The sequence below is a fragment of the Bubalus bubalis genome, chromosome 2, assembly GCF_019923935.1.
Source record: "Bubalus bubalis isolate 160015118507 breed Murrah chromosome 2, NDDB_SH_1, whole genome shotgun sequence".
Taxonomy (NCBI): Eukaryota; Metazoa; Chordata; class Mammalia; order Artiodactyla; family Bovidae; genus Bubalus; species Bubalus bubalis.
In genome coordinates, this window is record NC_059158.1 from 132,826,642 (window position 1) to 132,847,835 (window position 21,194).

The 21,194-nt window shown below is 37.4% G+C and overlaps 1 protein-coding gene across 1 annotated transcript in view; it reads right to left on the minus strand.

The window, feature by feature from the left end:
- Window positions 1-262: 262 nt before the first annotated feature.
- The window catches only part of TMEFF2 (transmembrane protein with EGF like and two follistatin like domains 2), a 276,911-nt gene continuing 255,979 nt past the window's right edge, over window positions 263-21,194 (minus strand). Inside the window, exons 8-10 of the mRNA XM_006079524.4 lie at window positions 5,164-5,287; window positions 3,466-3,624; window positions 263-594 (exon numbers count right to left, since the gene is read on the minus strand). Coding sequence (XP_006079586.1) covers window positions 498-594; window positions 3,466-3,624; window positions 5,164-5,287 — 380 coding nt within the window. The 3' untranslated portion in view covers window positions 263-497. The remainder of the gene's footprint in view (window positions 595-3,465; window positions 3,625-5,163; window positions 5,288-21,194) is intronic.

A 21,194-nucleotide genomic window follows, 5' to 3' on the forward strand; every position in this document is an offset into this window, starting at 1 on the left:
ATATAAAGTAAATTATTTTTTCTCTTTTCCAATAACCATCATTTTCCTTGATCTTGGAATCACTCAAAGCCTAGCCACTGAGTCCTGTATAAACCAATGCTTTGTCTCAAGATGTGAAGGAAGATAAAATACTGATACCTGCACAAAGGTACTAGCTTGATTATATTTATAGTTATGAGATACCGCAAATTTAAGAATGCCAATTTTTGCTCATCACTGAGTATTTATTATATATAACAAATACATGGGAAAGAAAAAACTATATTGTGTGATATAAATAGTTTATTTACATTACAGAAAAAACATCAAGACAATGTATACTATTTCAAATATATCCATACATAATCAAATATAGCTGTAGTACATGTTTTCATTGGTGTAGATTACCACAAATGCAAGGCAACATGTGTAGATCTCTTGTCTTATTCTTTTGTCTATAATACTGTATTGTGTAGTCCAAGCTTTCGGTAGTCCAGCCACTGTGCAACATGCTCCCTTTAGATTAACCTCGTGGACGCTCTTGTTGTGTTGTCTGAACTGTAGTGCCCTGTATTTTGCTTCTGTCTGTGAATTCTGTTGCTTCGGGGGCATTTCCTAGAAGGTTGGAAAGTTTACAAATCTTAGTTCAGTGCTATTACCTGAAGTCCAGTCCCACAAAAACAGAGTGAAGTTGTAGATTAAGCAAATTATTAAAATATTTCAGATGTAAGAATTTATTATTAGCAGAAGCTGCAATTATTTTGGAAAAGGTTTTTGGTTTTCTTTGTTTTTGCTTCTCCTTGCAGTTGTCTTTAAGCATCTATTAAGGAGAACTGAAGAACAGAAATGGAAGTTCAAGAGGAATACATTTACCTAGTCCTTAACTGCTTATTCATTAAGGCAGAAAGAATGACTCAGCACAATGCAATCAAGCAAGTGTGAGCCCATCTAACCTCACGTTGAAGGTCTTCAACAACTTTATATTTTAAACGTCCCAAGGGTGAATGTTATATTGACATTTCAATGCTAAAAGTTTAAATCTTATCAAACCAGAGAATGAGCCAACTGTTAATATAGGATCTGTAATGAAAAGGAATATTGTTTTGGTTCAGCCTAACATCATTTTTGTATGTGAATAGTATAAGCTAGAGATATAAATTGGTACCGATTATTTAGCTTCTATAAAAAGCTAATACTCAAATTATTTAAAGAGCTCGATCTTTTATGATAAAGCAATGCTTTGATGAGAGTATCAGAAAATGCATATTCGTATATATGTTCATATATGAATAAATGTATATAGTATATAGATATATGATTTGGGGTGGAAGTAGATCTGTCAAAATGAACATGGAGCTGGAAGTCACATTCCTCAAAAGTAAAAAGAAGATAGATTTTGTTTTCACATGGAAAGTGAAAACAGATATGTGGCTTAAAAAGTAGCCAGCCTAATGTGGGGCTTAATTTAGGTTGTCTTGAATAGCAGAATACAAACATCATGACCAGTGAAAGGGGCAGTATGAGTGATAATGAAATGCACAAGCTCTGATATTAGGCGACCTAGACTTCATTTCTGCCCTGATTGCTCACCTGTGTACACTCAGCAACATGCTGACTTCTCATACCTCAGAGTGCCTGTCTTTAAAATGGGGATAATTTTTCCCTCTTCATAAAGTTTTCATATGTATATTCATTTGTGTGTGTGTGTGTGTGTGTGTGTATATATATGACACACACACAGACACACACACATAGAGACACACAATTTCTGGGGAGATAAGGACCCTATATATCCCAGTTGTTTTTATTACGTATGGGAATGAAACTGTAACTAATAAGACTTTTAAACACCTGCTCAAGCATTGAAAGTTCTGCATTTTTGTTAGTACATGAAGTAGCAAATCAAATTGTTGAGATTAGATCTATTACATATGAATTTCATTTTTCATATGCTGATATTGCTTAGATATTAGAAGGCTCAAGACCCTTGGAGTAATATGGCACAGCTTCCTGTGTTTTAGATGCTATTCTATCTTCTCTTTTACACTTAGTGTTTTTGGTTTAAGTTATTTTTACACTCCCCAGAATCTATTTTAATGTAATCCATTGACTCACTTGGCATCTAAACATGAGAGTCGAGTTGATGAACTCAACTCGGTTTCGAGTAGCACAGAGCTCCCGTCAATGATCTTCCCTTAAGCCTTTAGGCCAGGGAAGGATTTATGAACCACATTTTGTCTTTTTCAAGAGCAAATGCCACACTTGTCCTCAAAGAAGATAGCATGATACAGATACTGAGATATATTAGGACTTTTATTTTCTACAGATATGATACTTTTATTTTCTTGTCTTCTGAAAATAATTTTTTGGGAAACATTTTGATTTACTGTAGAGCTGCACAAACGATTGAAAGTTTAAATGCCTTGTGAATTTGGCAGAAACCTTGAAAAACTTCCTTGGAACTCTTCTCTTGAGCAGAGTGAAATCAGATCAGAACAGAATATCTTCAGTAACATTTCTGGTTAGACCAGGACATAAATAATATGCATTTGGTCTGGAATCTATTTCTTGGTTACCATGAATTTACACACTAATGAAGTTAAGCACTTACCCAGCCTCTGTCCTGTACTCCAAGCCCAGTGTCAGAGATTAGTAATTATTCTTTTCTTTTTCTGTTGAAACTGGATGAGATCTCTGTATTTCTCTCAACCCAACTCTCCAGGAAATAATTACTGTTTGATTGTTCTGGGGTTTGATATGAAAGCTTCTTGTGAAATTTGCTGTGTGTTTCCCTGTATCAAAAGTTTTCATGTACTGCAACATGATCATTCTCATTATAATTATTTTCTTTGAATTTTGTGATTAAAGTTATTTTGCTAAGATAAAAATGTATTTGCTATTTATATCAAATAAGTTAAAAATGGTTATACCTGAGAGTTATACTTAGAAATGTAAGTGCTATAAGTGAGAGCTATAATTTAATATTTTTCTAGGTCTTCTATAAAATCTATTCTGATTTTATTTGGCATGCTGAGATCTTCCCAACCCATGGATTGAATCTGGGTCTTCTGCATTGCAGATGGATTCTTTACCTTCTGAGCCACTAGGGAAGCCTGAGTAAGGAAATGCTGGTCATTTAAACAGTCTGTTAGTAGTCTGACTGAAGACTGACTTTTTATAGTTAAAAGTAAAGAGCATATTTAAACAAAGACTGGCATTACACATTAGAAGAGGAAAGAAAAGGCCTTTGCTTAGAAAATAAATAATCCTTATCAAAATGCAAACATAAGGAAAATAATTTGTACCACTCCAGCATGAAAGTCATTGTCTTTCCATTTGGCTATTCTGTTATGATGAAGAAATAGGACTCCAGAGAATGGATGGTTGCGGAGTCCACAAAGGGACTTGAAATTAGAGTGATCTGACTCAGACAAGGAGGAATGATGTATTCCTTTATGTGGGTGACCACTGAGTGTAGTTACTGACCTTGTGATGCAAAGAACCACCACACAGATGACGGCAATCTGAAGCGTTCCAATCACAGCTGCGATTAAGACGTACTGAAACCGGACAGGGCCAGGAACAACATACAGTACACTGTAATCCTTTTTTTCACAGTGTTGTCCAGTATAACCAGCATCACACCTGGAATAAATGATAGCGTCCAGTTACCTAAAGCTGCTGTACTCATTTTTATAGTTCGCCTATGGCCATTTCTCTTCATTTTGAAATTAGGGCCTTTTGTTTCCTTTTCCTGCTCTTAAAAAAAAAAAAAAAGATAGTACTTTTTAGATTTGTTTCTCAAATACTTATTTTCAATAAGATCTCTTTTTGTTTTTCATTTCAAAGATATATGGTTTCTTTTTATACTTGCAATAGAGTTTGAAGATAGGAGAGAGATGATAGAAGTACAGGAATAACTGTTCTTTCTATTTTTTTCAGGTGAGCTTTACATTTTATTTAACTTGCTCTTTAATTAACCTAAGTCAACATAATTACTTGAGAAAAGGCTTGTTTCTGATGACATGAGTATAAAAAATAATGCTATTCATTAATTTTTTGGATAAAGCATTCTCTATGCAACAGTTAGAATGTGTTAAAAAATATGTTAGGGCCAGAGGTACAGCAAGACTGATTTCTTTAATTTACTGGTCATAAAGTTGTACGCTTATGTTAGAGAGTCAAATTTCAGTAGTGAAAAGGTAATTACAATGTAGGCAATAAGGTTTAGCAAAACAAGCCCATGTGTATTCATCTGAGAATGAAGACTGCCTCTCTGTCACTCAGCCCTCATCAGAAAGCTCAGGTAGATAGTGTTAGAATTAGCAATTGACCATGAAATGAGGAAACAGCTCACACGAGAATAACACTAGTGGGGATCAACTTGTCATTGACTTTGTGCAACTATTTTAGTACCTCACTTCGAATGTCTCATAACTATATCCTAGGATCCTTGGTTTCTGCATTGGAAGGGTTTAATAATGCCAACTCTGCTGGGAATGACAGAGCAGCGGGAGCAACTTCTCAGTTGGCCTGGCTCTACTGGAAGGCAGGTGTTCATGTGTTCAGTGAAGGAAAACATGAAAGGAAGACAGATCTTGAGAAAGAGAGAGAGGAAGGAAGGAAGGAAGAAGGATAAGATGAAGAAAAAGAAGAAGGAGGGGAAAAAGATGCAAAGGGGAGGGGGAGAAGGGAGGGAAGAGAAAAAGAGAGCGACACTCCTTTCCCTGTATAGCAATAGGCAACCTATTTCACCATTTGCTACTTGTATATCCCATTATTTTGGAAAAGATGACCTACCCAAAGCAATATGTTATCTTACATAGACTAAGGCCTCATTCAGTCATTTGAGAAATAGTTGTCAAGTCTCTAATCCGTGCCAAGCAGTGATCTGCATCCATGGGAAAGAGTGGTGAATGAACCAGAGGAGGCCGTGTCTTTAAGGAACTTGTAATGCCCAAGATACAATTTAAAATTCTACCAGCAGAGTGTATATAATGATGTGTTACATAGTACTTGAGTATGGAAGGTACACAGATATTGTTTTCTTGTGTGTGTGTATGTGTGTAGGAGAGGCAGAGAAAAGTGTGGCTGCTGATCACCCACTCAGGCAGAATGCCATCCAGAATTTAGTTTCTATATTTTTACTTTATCCGTGTAAAAGTTAAAGGGTGAAAACCTTACCTGCAAGATGGCTCCTGCATATTGATAGAATGTTCACACTTCCCGTGCATGCAGAAGCCATTGTAGTGTTCTGGGCACGGTATGTGGTGTTCTCTGGCACTTTCTTCTAATTTGTTAGCATTCTCTGTGAATACAGATAAAAGCAACATCCCCTGTAAATACTTTCTTAGCCTGGTAAGATCAACCAGGATATTAAGAAGCAAAGCTACAGTAGACAAAAAATATTTAAAAGGGCAAGAATTAAAAGGCCATGCTTCAGAAGGAAGACGGAGAAAGAACTGAAAGACAGATGTCTTTACAATTGTGTTTAGAGATGAAACTGCAAAATTACCCAGTGCTTTTCATGCTTTTATGTAATTTCCTACATCTTTAAGAGCCAGTAATGTTTCTATGAGTTGTCAGACAGCTTTAACTTTCCTTGTGTAGAGACAGTACATTGATCATAAAATAATTCAGGAAGAAATATCCTATTTTGTGAATTTCAAAAACCCTGCATAATGTCCGTAAAAGTAAATTGCTGCAGTGCCTTGACACTCTCTCCATGTGGGAGCTTAAAAGTTAAAATATGGCCGTGTTCAATTGTTAAACAGAAGTTTTCCAAACCAAATGCAAATTTCAACAAATGTATTCTTTCAGGCTTTTTTCATCTACAGTGAACATGAATTTTCCTAGCACCCGCACATTTTCTTATTGCCTAAATAATGCTATTGAAAGAGCAAATGTTATTTCAGAATCACTTATGTAGATCCTAACACAGTATTTCTAAATGCTGTGAGTATATTCTAATTCATAACATTTGGCCTATGTTTGCAATGTCATGTGAAATTTAAACTTACGATAAAGAAAAAACGTGTTCTAAAATGAACCCTTTCCTCCGTCATTAAGCCTTGTTTTCTCATATTTCTATAAAGATAGTAAATATTTTTCCTGACCTTTGTTAGTTTAAATACATTTGCTTCCTGTTTGTAATACCGTCTCTAAGGAGTCTTTTGATTCTTTATATGTTCGTTTTATAATGTAAAGTTTTGCCTTTTTTGAGTTTCTTCTATAATCTGAGACCTGATATACTTTAAGATCCTTGCCTAAAGTATGAGAAATGTAAGTCTCTTGACTTTTCACTTTCCTGGTGGTCCAGTGGTTGAGACTCCAAGCTTCCAATGCAAGGGGCACAGGTTTGATCCCTGTTCAGGGAGCTAAGATCCCACATGCCATGTTGCATGGCCCCCAAAGTATAAAAATAATAATGCTTTTCACCAGGACCACAGTAATTGGTCAGCAGTATGGGTTTTTCCAGTGATGGAAGATTGAGAATAAATTACTATTTTTATGAAATAGATTATCTCCTACCATTTCTATATAGGGGTATAGCTTTTCTTTTATTATAGTGCATTCTTATAATTTTTTACTGTCCATCATGTGTGCATGCTAGGTCACTTCAGTCGAGTCTTGACTCTTTGTGACCGCATGAACCTGCCAGGCTCCTCTGTCCATGGGATTCTCCAGGCAAGAACACTGGAGTGGGTTGCTGTTTCCTCCTCCAAGGAATCTTCGTAACCTAGGGATCAAACCTGGGTCTCCTGCGGCTCCTGCACTGCAGGCATATTCTTTACCACTGAGCACCGGGGAAGCCCCTTACTGTCCATCATAGAGGATGACTATATTCATCGTGAGAAAAAAAAATGTACCTTAAGTATTAGTGAAGTAGACAAATGTATTATTTACGTTTAAGCAGAGCTATAAAATACCTTTAAATTTTAATACCTAGGTTATCATCTGAAAAATATTAAAGTTTGAAGTAAATTGTTAAATATGTAACGTGCTTTCTTGTATAGGGATATTTATGCACATAGGTATAAGGGTAATATTTCAAATTGCATACCCAAAGAATGCCAAAGAGACTGGCGATGGCATTTCAGCCATTCCTTTGTTTTACATCTGTGTCTCTTTACCTATTTAGGTGATCTTTTGTTTGCATTGTAATATTTCTACTTTGATAATTACTATTAAACTGCAAGGACCACTTTCATAGAAAAGACACATATATAGAAATTTCTCTTTTGGTTTCTTTCATTCTTCTAAGTTACCATGGTGTTTTTGGTAACAAATAGTGCCTGCAGGAAGCAAACAACACCCAAATTGAAATGGATAGTGTGGAGTCAGATTTCCAACATGGGAGTATGTGACCAAAATGGAAGCAGGATGACAGCAGAATTTGGATACACCTTGAGAGGGCTTGTGGTCACTCATGAAGCCATGAAGACTGGACTCATCCCGTGCCTTGGCCAGGAGGCTATAAGCCAGAGTGGACAAACTGCACACCTGCTGCTGAAAGATGACTTTAGCAGTGGGTTTGCCAGCCTCACTGCTGATGTAATGAACCAGCACTGATTTACACTCTTATTTCTGGATCTTCTCCCCATAACAAACTATTCAACATTCTATTTAGTGTTCATTAGTAACTCTTCAGTGCTTCTGCACACCTGCATGTAGGGGAATTTTCTGTAACTTCCCTACATTTCACATATATACTGTGATTTCAGTCGTAGTCTTATTCAAACACATCTTATTAGGGCTATTTTTTTTTCTGTCAGTTACAAAAGTAGATGAAGAAAAGAAGATCAAGATTTATTTAACTCAGATTCATTTTTAAGGCTATTTTATTTTTAACACTGTCCGTCACCCCATACTGTTTTTTTTTTTTTTTTTTCCTGAATTTGTACCATGTCCACAATTAAGAACTGAAGTTTAAGGGCAAAATGAGAGCTTGTCTGAGTGGTACTGTTGCCTTAGTGTAGCTAGAGCTGGATGTTTTCACAAAGTTCATTATCCAGACAGGATGATCAAGTGGGAGGGGAATAGTCTCCATCATAAAATCTGCTAATTAGTTTACACCATTCCTTATGAGCTTGGAGTGCTCCGTTATGCTGCTCACAGGATACTGTCAAATAAGAAAGTTAGATTGAAAATAAATGAGTAGAAGAAATGATCCCTGGGCAAGAAAATGAGGAATCATCAATATATGTCAACAAATTTATAGTCAACCCAAACAAGCAAACCAGTTGATTGAAAACCTGAATATATAACCACTTCTAGTAATGCAATAGACATGTTTCAGAAATGAGATTTGAGTGTATTAAGAAGAGTAGAAACACAGAAATCTAATATACAAACCAAATGTGTGTATGAACCATAGTGGGTATTTGTGATCCTGATGTTTATGCATAGATACTGAAGCAATAACAAAGCATTTAAAGATTTTAAATCATAGAAAAATGATACTTTGGAAGTCTGTATGTTTTCTCCAGTGGTTGATGATTTACATATCAACTTCTCTTCTCCATTTAAGAAGAGATTTAATGTAAGGGTTGTGATCCTTCTTCTAAGAGAGTGAGAGATGATGCTAGAAACTTTTCGTATCTTTGTTTAAAATCTTTGTCCAGTTTCCTGTTTTAAATGTTTACTCTGCTCTGAATGAGATCCTGACTTCTTAAAGGAACAGTTTCTGGTATAATCTGAGTTACTTGCAGCAGAACTCATAGGGCTGCATGCCCATTGCTAGTCAGCATTCCAGTCAAAGGCTATAGAAGTAGGCTGCTTTAAAACACAGCTGTATGTATGGTTTCTGTCCTGGTGCTTTCAGGGAAAGAGACATGGCAAGCTGAAGAGACAGAAGAAATGGTGAATGGCAAAACCTTGCTTTAATCACAAGTCTAGTAAGATAAGTTGACAGAAAGTGGACAATGCCAGACATAGCAATTCAGAGACTTAAATCAGTACAGCTCAGAGTAGGGTGTGTGTATGTGTGTGTTTCTCATTACCCCTACTTTCTTCCCTGAAAGTTAGAAACAAGATGTTATTCAGGAATTAATCTGTCAAAGCAAGACATTATCTACTGAAGCAGAAATGTGACTGTAAAATTCGACTAAAACTATCCCTATATCTGAAGGAAGGATGATTCCCTTAGGATAAAGATTCAGTTCAGTTCAGTCACTCAGTCATGTCCGACTCTTTGCGACCCCATGAACTGCAGCACACCAGGCCTCCCTGTCCATCACCAACTCCCGGAGTCCATCCAAACCCATGTCCATCGAGTCGGTGATGCCATCCAACCGTCTCATTCTCTGTTGTCCCCTTCTCCTCCTGCCCTCAATCTTTCCCAGCATCAGGGTCTTTTCAAATAAGTCGGCTCTTCTCATGAGGTGGCCAAAATATTGGAGTTTCAGCTTCAACATCAATCCTTCCAATGAACACCCAGGACTGATCTCCTTTAGAATAAACTGGTTAGATCTCCTTGCAGTCCAAGGCACTCTCAAGAGTCTTCTCCAACACCACAGTTCAAAAGCATCAGTTCTTCGGCGTTCAGCTTTTTTAATTATCCAACTCTCACATCCATCCCTGACTACTGGAAAAACCATAGCCTTGACTAGATGTACCTTTGTTGGCAAAGTAATGTCTCTGCTTTTTAATATGCTGTCTAGGTTGGTCATAACTTTGCTTCCAAGGAGCAAGCGTCTTTTAATTTCATGGCTGCAATCACCATCTGCAGTGATTTTGGAGCCCAGAAAAATAAAGTCTGACACTGTTTCCACTGTTTCCCCATCTATTTGCCATGAAGTGATGGGACCAGATGCCATGATCTTAGTTTTCTGAATGTTGAGCTTTAAGCCAACTTTTTCACTCTCCTCTTTCACTTTCATCAAGGGGCTCTTTAGTTCTTCTTTACTTTCTGCCATAAGGGTGGTATTATCTGCATATCTGAGGTTATTGATAAGGGTTAGAGCTTGGCAAAAGACGCATCTGAATGTCATGTTGTGTCATCTATTCCAGTGCTCTCCAGCCTTCTGGGCCCTGAGAAGCCAACTTTAACTAGTAAACCCAGAGTCCCCGGCTGCAGATATGGCTGCACTAGACTGTTAGTGTCTGATGCTATGAAATATTCACTTAGTCAACAACCCAGTTCTCTTGTTTTGATGTTCTGCTTCCTAAATAGTCTTAAAATAACTGGACATTTATGCAGCCTACACATTGGGAATGCCTTTGACACTACCACCTGGCCTTCTTATCCATTTGACAGTTACATATTTCATTGGAATGAACTGACTGGTTCTGAGTTTCCATGCATGTTAGTGGCACAAGTCACCTTTCTTCAGCCTACTGAATTCTGAGGGTTTGTAAGATCAAATTTCTGCACCTAGAGGCTAAAGGACCAGACCCTAACCATGGTGCATCAATAGTCTGGGAGGACTTTGCAGGCTGGTAAGATGATATCTGTCTGGAGATATTCCCATTTTGCTTTAATCAGGAGTTTTTTTAAAAATATAATTTTTAAAATTTATTTTTGGCTGTACTAGGTCTTTGTTGCTGCACAGGCATTTCTCTAGTTGTGGCGAGCAGGGACTACTCCCTAGTTGCAGTGTGCAGGCTTCTCACTGCAGTGGCTTCTCTTGTTTCAGAGCACTGGTTCTAGGTGTGCGAGCTTCAGTAGTTGAAGTTCCCAGGTTCTAGAGCACAGGCTCAGTAGTTGTGGAGCACTGGCTTTGTGCTCCAAGGCATGTGGGATCTCCCTAGACAGGGATTGAGCCCATGTCTCTTGCATTGGCAGGAGGATTCTTTACCACTGAGCCACCAGGGAAGCCTCAGGACTTTCTTTAGAATATGTCTACAAAGCTTTTCAGAGAAGGCAATGGCACCCCACTCCAGTACTCTTGCCTGAAAAATCCCATGGACAGAGGAGCCTGGTAGGCTGCAGTCCATGGGGTCGCTAAGAGTCAGACACGACTAAGTGACTTCACTTTGACTTTTCACTTTCATGCATTGGAGAAGGAAATGGCAACCCACTCCAGTGTTCTTGCCTGGAGAATCCCAGGGACAGGGGAGCCTGGTGGGCTGCCGTCTATGGGGTCACACAGAGTCGGACACGACTGAAGCGACTTAGCAGCAGCAGTAGCAGCACAAAGCTTTTAGGCTCTAGATTCCTTAGGAGGAGTCTGATTCTGTGTAAGGCTTTTGAGTAAGTTGGAAAAATCCTAAACTAGAGATACCATCAGAATTTAGAGGATACTTTAGGGAGGCAGATTTCCACTGCACATTTTTAAGCAACCAGAGCTGTTCAATAGGGGAAATGAATTAAAGAGTGAAGTGGTGAGTTTGTGTGAAAGTTTTCAGATGTGTTACTATTTCTCAGATATTATAGGGTGTTAACTGTAGATTGGATTGTTTCAGAGCTCTAGGTTCTTTGACTTTTAAGAGTAATATTTATTTGTATTGTGAATATTTATTTGCAATAAATTACTAATACTAATATTTCTTGAAAAATATTATTTTTGATATCCTAGGAAAAGGAAGTAGAGAAATAAGGACATTATTTAGATAAGAAAATCACTTTGCTTAAATTATGGGGACATTTTGCTGTTTTAAAGGGTGTAAAATATTTTAAATATTTACCATGTCTGTAATTCAGACATTCTAGCATAAAGTGATCTTCACCATGCACTGTCTTCCTTGTGGGGAGCAAAATGTGGATCTTACTTCAGTTTTTAACATCACAAATTATCTTGACAAGTGGATGCTTGTGAATTGTACAATGTGTATTATCTTCTCAAGTCTCTTTTCCTGTGGGTACACAAAATGTGCCGCATTTTTCCAGAAAAATGGAATTTCCATTTTGGGTGTCTTTATTTATTACTTTTACTTTTCATGTTTATAACAGTCCAAGGAAACCCTAGCACTGAGATAGTCCTATACTTAACACACCTGTTGTGGTTACTTGATTTTATTCTTCTCTTGCTTACTGCCCTATTGCTAAAGAAGTTTGAAAACAGTTTTATTTAACCAACTAGAAAAATAAAAACTATCTTTTTTCCCATTATATTTATATTGTGCCCAGGACAGGAAACAAATTATGAATTTAGAAGTAAAGGCATGATGGTCCCCTTGTTGATTAGAGTTGGTTTCAAAGAAGATATACAATTCTTATGATTTCCTGTCCTTATCGTATCAGGTATAAAAATATGAGGTGGCAGTAAAACCTCATATCTAGCTTGAATTGCAATCGAACTTTTTTAAAGACCAGAAAACATTCCAATTGAATGGATTCTGAATGTAATGCAATCTGAGTTCTTGCAACTTAACAAATTCTATAATAGCCTCACCTGCTGTCATAGTTTCTTCAAGGCACAGATGAGTAGATGAGAAGAGTCTCTCCTTTTTTAAGCCTCTAGGACACTCAAATGAGAATGCTCGCTAAAAGTGACAGGTTAGCACAAGGGACATGGAGGCATGTAAGGACACAATCAATCCTAAAGTTTTGTCAAGAGCAGAGGCCCAGTCTAGGAATAACAGTATTATCAGTTATTTCATCTGTTAAAGATTTAGAAAAAATAACCTCAAACCAGAGATCAGGTCTTTCAAGTGCTACATTTATTCTGCAAGTTGCATATTATCCTATATTTTCAGAAGAGTAATTGAAAATATTTTGATCCTAAAATTTGCTAATGAAGCAAAAATATGAGTTGGGAGCAGGATGGATGGGGATGTAGAGAAATTCTTTCTGATTGTACTGTTGATCAGGCACTAATATAAAATGTGAAATGTGATTACATCATCACTTGGATATATAAATATTCTTATTGGACATGAAATGAAAATGGAAGAAAACTAATTTTCATGTTACTAGATTCTCAGGCAAGACCCTTAATGGCATTATTCAAGAATTGCTTGAATTTAAATTGGAAAAAGGATCAGTGTCTGAAATAGACATAGTAATTTGGGGACTGGAGTGAATGAAATGGAACAATACTGGATGCTTATTTTCATGGGCTTTTATTATCTCAGTTTCTACTGGTAATGTATTTACATGGAGAAAAGCTGAGAAATCTGTAAAAGCTTGGGAAAGAAACTTGTATATACTATTTTAACTTATGACATCCAAATACAATATTAACACACTTAAGAATTTGACATCACAAGTTTCATATTTGTGTCTGGCCAGAAATTCTCGACCTCTAAGATAAAAAAGGAAAAATAAAAGTTGTTTGTTATTGAGAGAAAAATAAGCAGATCTTTAGCCATTTCTCTGTCTCCTGCCTTAAAAATGCCCTGCATGGCTTTAGATGGCAGAGCCCTCCAGAGAGTGAAGAGTGCATGCTACTGGGGGAACTGCACTCTGCCTGTAATGGTCCTTTACAAACTTCACCATTCAGTCAAAAGCCTATTAACGCTCAGCAAGTGGGTAACTCCTATAGGTTTAGAGGATTAAGCTTGAAGACCTTTTAAAAATATAGTATTTTATGGAACTTCCAATGTCTTCGACAACACTTCATAAACATTAGGCCTTGGGAAGAGGCAGGGATCTATGGTTCATTAGTCTCTTAGGAGTCCAGAGCTGGAGTTGCCTTAAGCTTATCTGGGGCAATTTGTTACAGCTCTCCCCACTGAGCTCTTGCTGCAGCAACACTGTTCTCCTCCAAGACAAAGTTTACTGTAAACCTCAGAGAAAGAAAGAATCCTGGGAAGCTATTTTATGTCAAGTATACTCTGTTCCCCCTTTTCTTTTGTCTTGAACTAAACCTATGCATTTCTGGCCAAACTTATTGGCTCAGTGGCTAAACTGGGTGTCCTTTCTTAGTGAGCTTCTTGGGTGACAATGTTGAAAATGACAACACAAGTAACAGAGGGCTCAGATCCTATCCACTTTTGCCTTCTGGGCTATGTGAATCAAGCTCTTTTGTTTCCTTTATGGGCTGCATATGCAGCAATGGAGGAATAGTTGAGATAAACCTTCTCAGGTGACACCTTTGTTTTCCTGTATGACTCTGAAATTATTAGCCAACAGAGAATGAGGAGGATTTAGCTTTCACTGAGATAGCTGAAATTTTTAAAGATTTTAATAATGTAGATAAGGACCAAAAAATTGGTAATGTATTATATGAACATTTACTGAAATAGCAGAAAATTGTAAGGATTCTGATAATGTAAATAGGGACCAAAAATTGCTAATGTATTATATCAATATTTCTTAAATACCTACTATGTGTCTGGCACTGTGCTATGTACTATGTGTAATTTATATCTATTGGTCGTTTCCAGATGATTTTGCTTGTTGTTTTCTAAACACAGACAAGAAAACAGATTCCCCAGACAGGATGATACGAAGTATATCTACAATTCCTGGAGAATCTACAACATGCCTAGCATTGTGTTAATACTTAACATGACAAAAATATGTTCCTTAATACAGCCCTTCAAAGCAGATTTTTAAAAATCTCATTTTATATAGATGATGAAACTGAAGGTCAAATAGGCTTCATTACTTGTCTTAGAAATTTACACAATTGATAAGCAGAATTGGAATCAAAACTAGGGCTCTTTCCAGTATACCATGCAGACTATGCATTTAAGAACGTATTAAAATACAGGACAACATCTGGCTTCCATATCTTATTTACCGTTTGCTTTTTATAACTCCTGACTCTTTACCTCATATCGATCCCATTGATACCCTGAAAAGCAATCTTTTCTTTTTCTTCCTTCTACCTTGGGAGAGATTTTTTGTCCAGGGCCAACCTAGTATGCATTCCAACCCCTCCATCCCCCTCAAGTGTTCTCTCCATCAATTTTTTCCTTTCTCTCCAATATCTTTTTTTCTTTTTATTTTTTTTCCAATGCAAAACATTTTAATAGGTGGTCAAATATACAGTTATTAGAATTACCTAAATATCACTTATATAAAAATTGGTATATCACATTAGATGACTTTATAAAAACACAAATCACAATTGACAACGACCCCTGCAGTCCAAGAATACCCCCCTCATCAATAGTACAAATTACACTTTTTAAAAAAATCATTGTTTAGACATTTAAACCAAAGTAACTTTGACTAGACTAAATATTTTTTTTAAATTTTATTTTATTTAACTTTACAATATTGTATTGGTTTTGCTATATATCAAAATGAATCTGCCACAGGTATACATGTGTTCCCCATCCTGAACCCTCCTCCCTCCTCCCTCCCCATACCATGCCTCTGGGTCATCCCAGTGCACCAGCCCCAAGCATCCAGTATCATGCATCGGACCTGGACTGGCGACTCGTTTCATATATGATATTATACATATTTCAATGCCATTCTCCCAAATCATCCCACCCTCTCCCTCTCCCACAGAGTCCAAAAGACTGTTCTATACATCAGTGTCTCTTTTGCTGTCTTGTATACAGGGTTATTGTTACCATCTTTCTAAATTCCATATATATGCATTAGTATACTATATTGGTGTTTTTCTTTCTGGCTTACTTCACTCTGTATAATAGGCTCCATAACTTATCTTTACTCTTTGCTCCCAGCCATCAGTATTTAAATATTTTCAAATATCTTCCATCTTAAGATAAAAATTCATCAACCTCTCTCAATCCATGTCCCTTGGTAGACCTCTTGTCTCCTTTTCCCCCTTTACTGCTGAACTTGTTAAGAGTGCTATCTCTGCTCCCATTCTTCTCTTCCTGAGCTAGCTCTCACACACTCTAACCCACCACGCTCTCTGGTCACCCCTTCAGAGAACCTGCTATGACAAGGTCAGCCAACAACATCTTTGTTGCTAAAATTTAGTTATTCTTCTCAGACCTCAAACTGTCTCAATCTTTTAGTAATCAGTAATTTGATACAGCTGACCACTTCTTTCTTTTTGAAGCCTTCTCTTCTCTGGGCTTGCATATCATCTACCTCTTGTTTCTTGTTTCTTTTTTTTTTTTTTTTGATTGTTCCTCATAGCCTATTTTGGGGGGGCTCTTTGTTTCCAACTAATTCTTAAAGTATTGGTGTTTTTCTAAAGTTCTTTTCTTATTACACTTTAAATATTCTCAGGGAGGGAGCTCATTCATACTCACCCAAGGCTTCTATTGTAACCTCAATGCCTCTGACTTCCAGATTCTGATTAGCCAGCTCAGAACACCTTTTAATAAATGATCACACTTTCATAGTTTCATATCTATGTATTGAAGTACCAAATGTCTCACAGGCATCTCAAACTCATCAGCTTCTCCCACTCCTTCCTCTACTTCTTAGGCAAGGCATATTCATCCACTCATTAACACAAACCAGAAATCTGGGTTTCACTTTCAAATTCTAACTGAGTAAATCACCAAGTCCTATAGTTTCTGCTTTTTACATATCTACCAAGTTCCTTCATTTTCCTACATTTTGGTGGCTATTCTCTATGATCAAACCATCACTATCAGCTAGTCTTCAGTCTTGCCTTCTCTGGGTCAATTTTCCACACTAGAGCCAGAGTGATGCTTCTAGAAGAAAAACATGGATGCATAATGACCCTGCTTAAAAACTCCCAAAGAAACAATTCTTGTTATTCCTCATTACTCCTCCAATGAATTAAATTTTAACATTAATTAGAAGGTTGTTCAAAATCTGTTCTAGCTTTTCCACTCTCACCCCTTGTAATTCTCTTGCATCCTCCTACACTCATTATATGAAATTTCTCTCTGCCCTCTGGGATCTTCCATATGCAGTTTCCTTTATTGGGAATATTCATTTCCTCCTTTTATCATCCATCTATGTAACTCCTACTCATTCGGGTCTCATCACTGACATTACATCCTCTGAGGAGCTTCTGTAATCTTCTCCCCTGCCTACTCATTCTGGACTCACTGCCTTCCTTACTTAAAATCATTCCCCTCTCCTAGTACTTTTCACACCAAATTTTCATTGTCCTTTATTTGTCTGTCTGATGCATTAGTTTAGAAACTCCTTTTTAAAGGCAAGTATTGTTGTCTTGTTTATCTTACTGTTGTGGTCTCCTTGCCTATCATAGACCATAGCACAGGGAAGATGATGAACACATATATTTTTTTTAAAGTTACCTTTTCTCTAGGTTATCCCCTTACCACAGTTGCCAGCATAGAGAACCTGCCAGAAACATCCAGAATTTATATCAGTAGAAAAAGAATCTTAATATTGTGACATGGGAACAACTTTTTGGAGGGTGAGAATGGCATCAGAAAATGAGCGGCGAATGAGAGATGCCTTAGAAAAGAATGTCTGCTGAGAAGTAGGGCTACAGACCCTGTAGAAATGGATCAGGAGAAAGGGATGAGGGTCTTTCTTTCTACAGTTTCTGGTGGGGCTAGTGGAGGCATGAGTATATCATCTGGCTTTTAAAATAGTATTCCATCTGTTAAAAAAGGAGGTGTGGTTCTAAACAAAGCATTTATAATCACCTTCATGTAATGACTGAAGGATTTGGACAATCTAGTTCTTATGGGTAGAAAAATGGAGTCCATATGTGTGTACTCCCTCAGAAACCACACTGGAATGATGTATGGCCAATTCTGAATTCATAAATTCTAATCTGGTCTCCACAGTCAAAGCTATGGTTTTTCCAGTAGTTATGCATATGTGAGCATTGGACCATAAAGAAGGATGAGTGCCAAAGAATTGGTGCTTTCTAATCGTGGTGCTGGAGAAGACTCTTGAGAGTCCCCTGGACTGCAAGGAGATCAAACCAGTCAATCCTAAAGTAAGGCAGTCCTGAATATTCTTTGGAAGAACTGATGCTGAAGCTGAAGCCCCAATACTTTGGCCACCTGATGTGAAGAGCTGACGCATTGGAAAAGACCCTGATGCTGGGAAAGATTGAAGGCAAAAGGAGAAGAGGGCGGAGATGAAATGAGATGAGATGAGGATGAGATGGTTAGATGGCATCATCAACCCAATTGACATGAATTTGAGCAAATTCTGGGAGAGAGTGAGGGATGGGGGAGCCTGGTGTGCTGCAGTCCAAGGACTCACAGAGTCAGACATGACTTAGTGACTAAACAACAATAACAACAATCTGATCATTCACACTGTTATGTACAGTATTATCCAGAAGTGAGAAATGATGGTTGAACTTTTTCAGGATATCAAAAAAGGAAACATTGTAAAAACAAAACACAACACAGGCAACTGCATTTCAGAATAAGAACTAAGATTATAAATTAATAAAACATTTTCCTTAGTTGTCTTTTTCTGAATATGACCATGCATTTATTCTCATACTTAAAACTAACAGGTGGTAAACACCAAAACTGTAAGTGCAGATAAACTTAATGATATTGTTATGAATATGGCTAGTGATCAGCTTGGTTTTCTACAAGAGCACTCTGAAAAGAATTGGAGAGCTTTTATAGTTTCTTAAACTAAAGAACAAAGGGTATAGTTTTTATTCTTTAACAGACTTTTGTGAGAGTCTCAGAAGTACTTGAGAAAACACTAGGAATAAATGCAAAATTCTCTATGGAAACAGCTTTGTAACTGAACTTCTCTTCTGGAAAAATAAAATAAATAAATAAGCTCTAAAAATTATGGGAAAAGCACTTCAAATAGCTAGAAATGTCATATAATATTTAAGTGGAATATTGAAGTTTAATGTTTACTTCTAAACATTAATAACCTGCCTAGCCTAGAAATTGTAGACAACCACAGTGGGGGATAGTTACGCAATGCTATATACCTGAACATTTACAGGTATAGAACCTTGGCATTGGTGCATTACAGCATCTTAGGAGACATCCTGGATACTTTGATAGCCTCACAGAAGTGTGTGTATACTTGTGTGTGAGTTTTGTATAAACACAATTCTACTGTGATTTCTCATAAATGACAAAATTTAATGAGTTGGTTAGTGTCCTCAAATTCCTCTTTTAAGGGTAATGTTGCTTGTTCTAAAGCAGATACACCTTAACTGCTTGTCAAAAATAGATTTCCAGGGTTCAGTTGGTCCTAATCAACTGAATCAGAATCACCAGCTGAAGGATCTGAATTTTGTCTTTCAAAAAAGGACCCCAGGAAATTCTGATGTTCAGATGATTTAGATGACAATACTTTTGACATTTCTCATCTTTCTGTCTCTGACCAGCTTGTGCTGGGTTTTCCCACTCCCTGATCCTGCTTGCTTCCCCGATAACGACACTGGTACTGGTGCTGCACCGCCTTTGTGGTCCCAAGTCTGTCTTGGCTGCTTCACCTGCAGAACTGATCTCAGCCAGCTGCTCCATGCCTGGAGTGTGTGAGCAGTGTCTTGCCCAGTGCTGCTCTGTCGCTACCTGCCTTGGATGTGATGAGAAGTCATCAGGGGCCTTCAGCTATCAAGCTTTCCTTGATTTTGGTACTCAGCCTTACCAATTCGTTTTATTTTAGAATGTCTTTGCCTCTTTTGAGAACACAGCACTCAAAGAATAGGCGGTATGTCTGCAACAAATACCAGCATCTGTGAGAGACTTCTAAATGTTGTCAATTCCTAGGTATCCTGAGACCAACTCTCACAAATCTCTAGGCTTCCTTAATGGCTCTGTTAGGCAGCTAACAGAATAGCAACAAGAATTAATTCCCTGTGTGAAACCAAATGAAGCATTCTCTTGGATAGAGAAACAAATAGCCACAGCTGAGAAAAGGTATGGATTATATAAAGAATTGTGATTGGTTTGATCTCCAAATAGGAATAAAGAAGCTTTGGACAACTGGTGATATTGTTAGACATTCAGCTCATCTGTAGAAAAGATAAAATTATAAGAGAAGCAATAGAGCAGGAAAGAAGACAGAATAAATGGAAGCAATGTCACCATTTGTGGCTCTATGAAAACGGAGAGAGGTGACGCTGCCTCAAACAGCAGGTGTTGACAGCACAAGAATGGGGCAGCCGGGGAGGGAAATCTCTCAAGTTTCTTGGGCTGGGCAAGACAGACACCCTTGCTTCTAAATTACAGGCTTTAAGGACAATGAGCACAACTCTTCAGACCAGTGTTTACCAAGGGGAGCTCTGTTGACACAGTGCTACTTCTGGAGCAGGCTTCATGGAAAAAGGAGTTCTATAGTCAAAGAAGTTTGGGAAAGAGTGGATTAAACATAGTTGTATGTTTTCTTTATGGCTTGTTTTCTGAGTGTCTCAAAGGCTAAACTACATTGTGAGATGCCTAGAAAGGATACATATTATGGAGTGATCCTAAACTCATCTGTCTAGGAAGCTTCCATCTTCTATTTAGGAACATTTTGTGGGACTCTTCCATCAGACTCCATTCTGAGAAACATTGCAATAGACCATAGCATCTCCAAATTTTTCACATTAACACACACATAGAAAAGCATGAGATTTGGTTTAGGCAAATGGAAGATACATCAAGCCTGGGCACTCCAGTCACCACAGTCAACTGACAGCAAAGGTAAATCGATGAGTTTACACACCTGTTATCCATTTAAAGACATGAGAAAACTTTGCAATAGATTATTTCTCCTGGTGCAGAGACTATATTGTTTACTGTAACAGCTCAAGTGTATAGAACAAAAAGTAGTAATAGTGGGTGTTCAATCATCAGAATGAATAAATGAATGAGTATGACAGGCATAGGCAATATATTTGGAAGCCACCTGTACCTTAGTATGGTAGCTTTCAAAAGATTAGTCCCTCTTAATTGTTGCATCAAAGAACCAGCTGCACTTCAGTGCAGACACAGACAGTCCCTACGTTAAGTGACAAGGTAAGGTACAATCTGGTGAAGAACTCTAGTTCACTCAGTAGCATGATATATTCAGTGTGACAGAATTAGATGCAGACGAGAAAGTCATATTTGCTATGCACTTCAGGCTTATTCAGTGAAAGGCAAAAGGCTGGAGGGCAAAAATGTGTTGCTAACCATAAAAGAAAAGAAAGAGATCTATAAATGACTTGGAAGAGCAAGTGTAGGCAATTGACAGGTTGATGGGTTTGCACATTTCTCCTGTATGATCTCATGGCCCAAAAAGGACAGTCAGAAAATTTACAGTATAAATTTAGAGTCATTTATAAATTTGGACTACTGCCATATGTTGGTACCTGACCAAATTAATATAATTGATTCTCATTGATAGCATTAGAAGGTATACCATCTCTTCTAAATGTTCAAGGATAATATAAAATAATTTTAAGAAACAAATGCAATTGATTGTGCTGAGAGTATTTCTGAAAGTTGGTTTGACATTTTAAATGCACATTTTAGATAAAATTGAT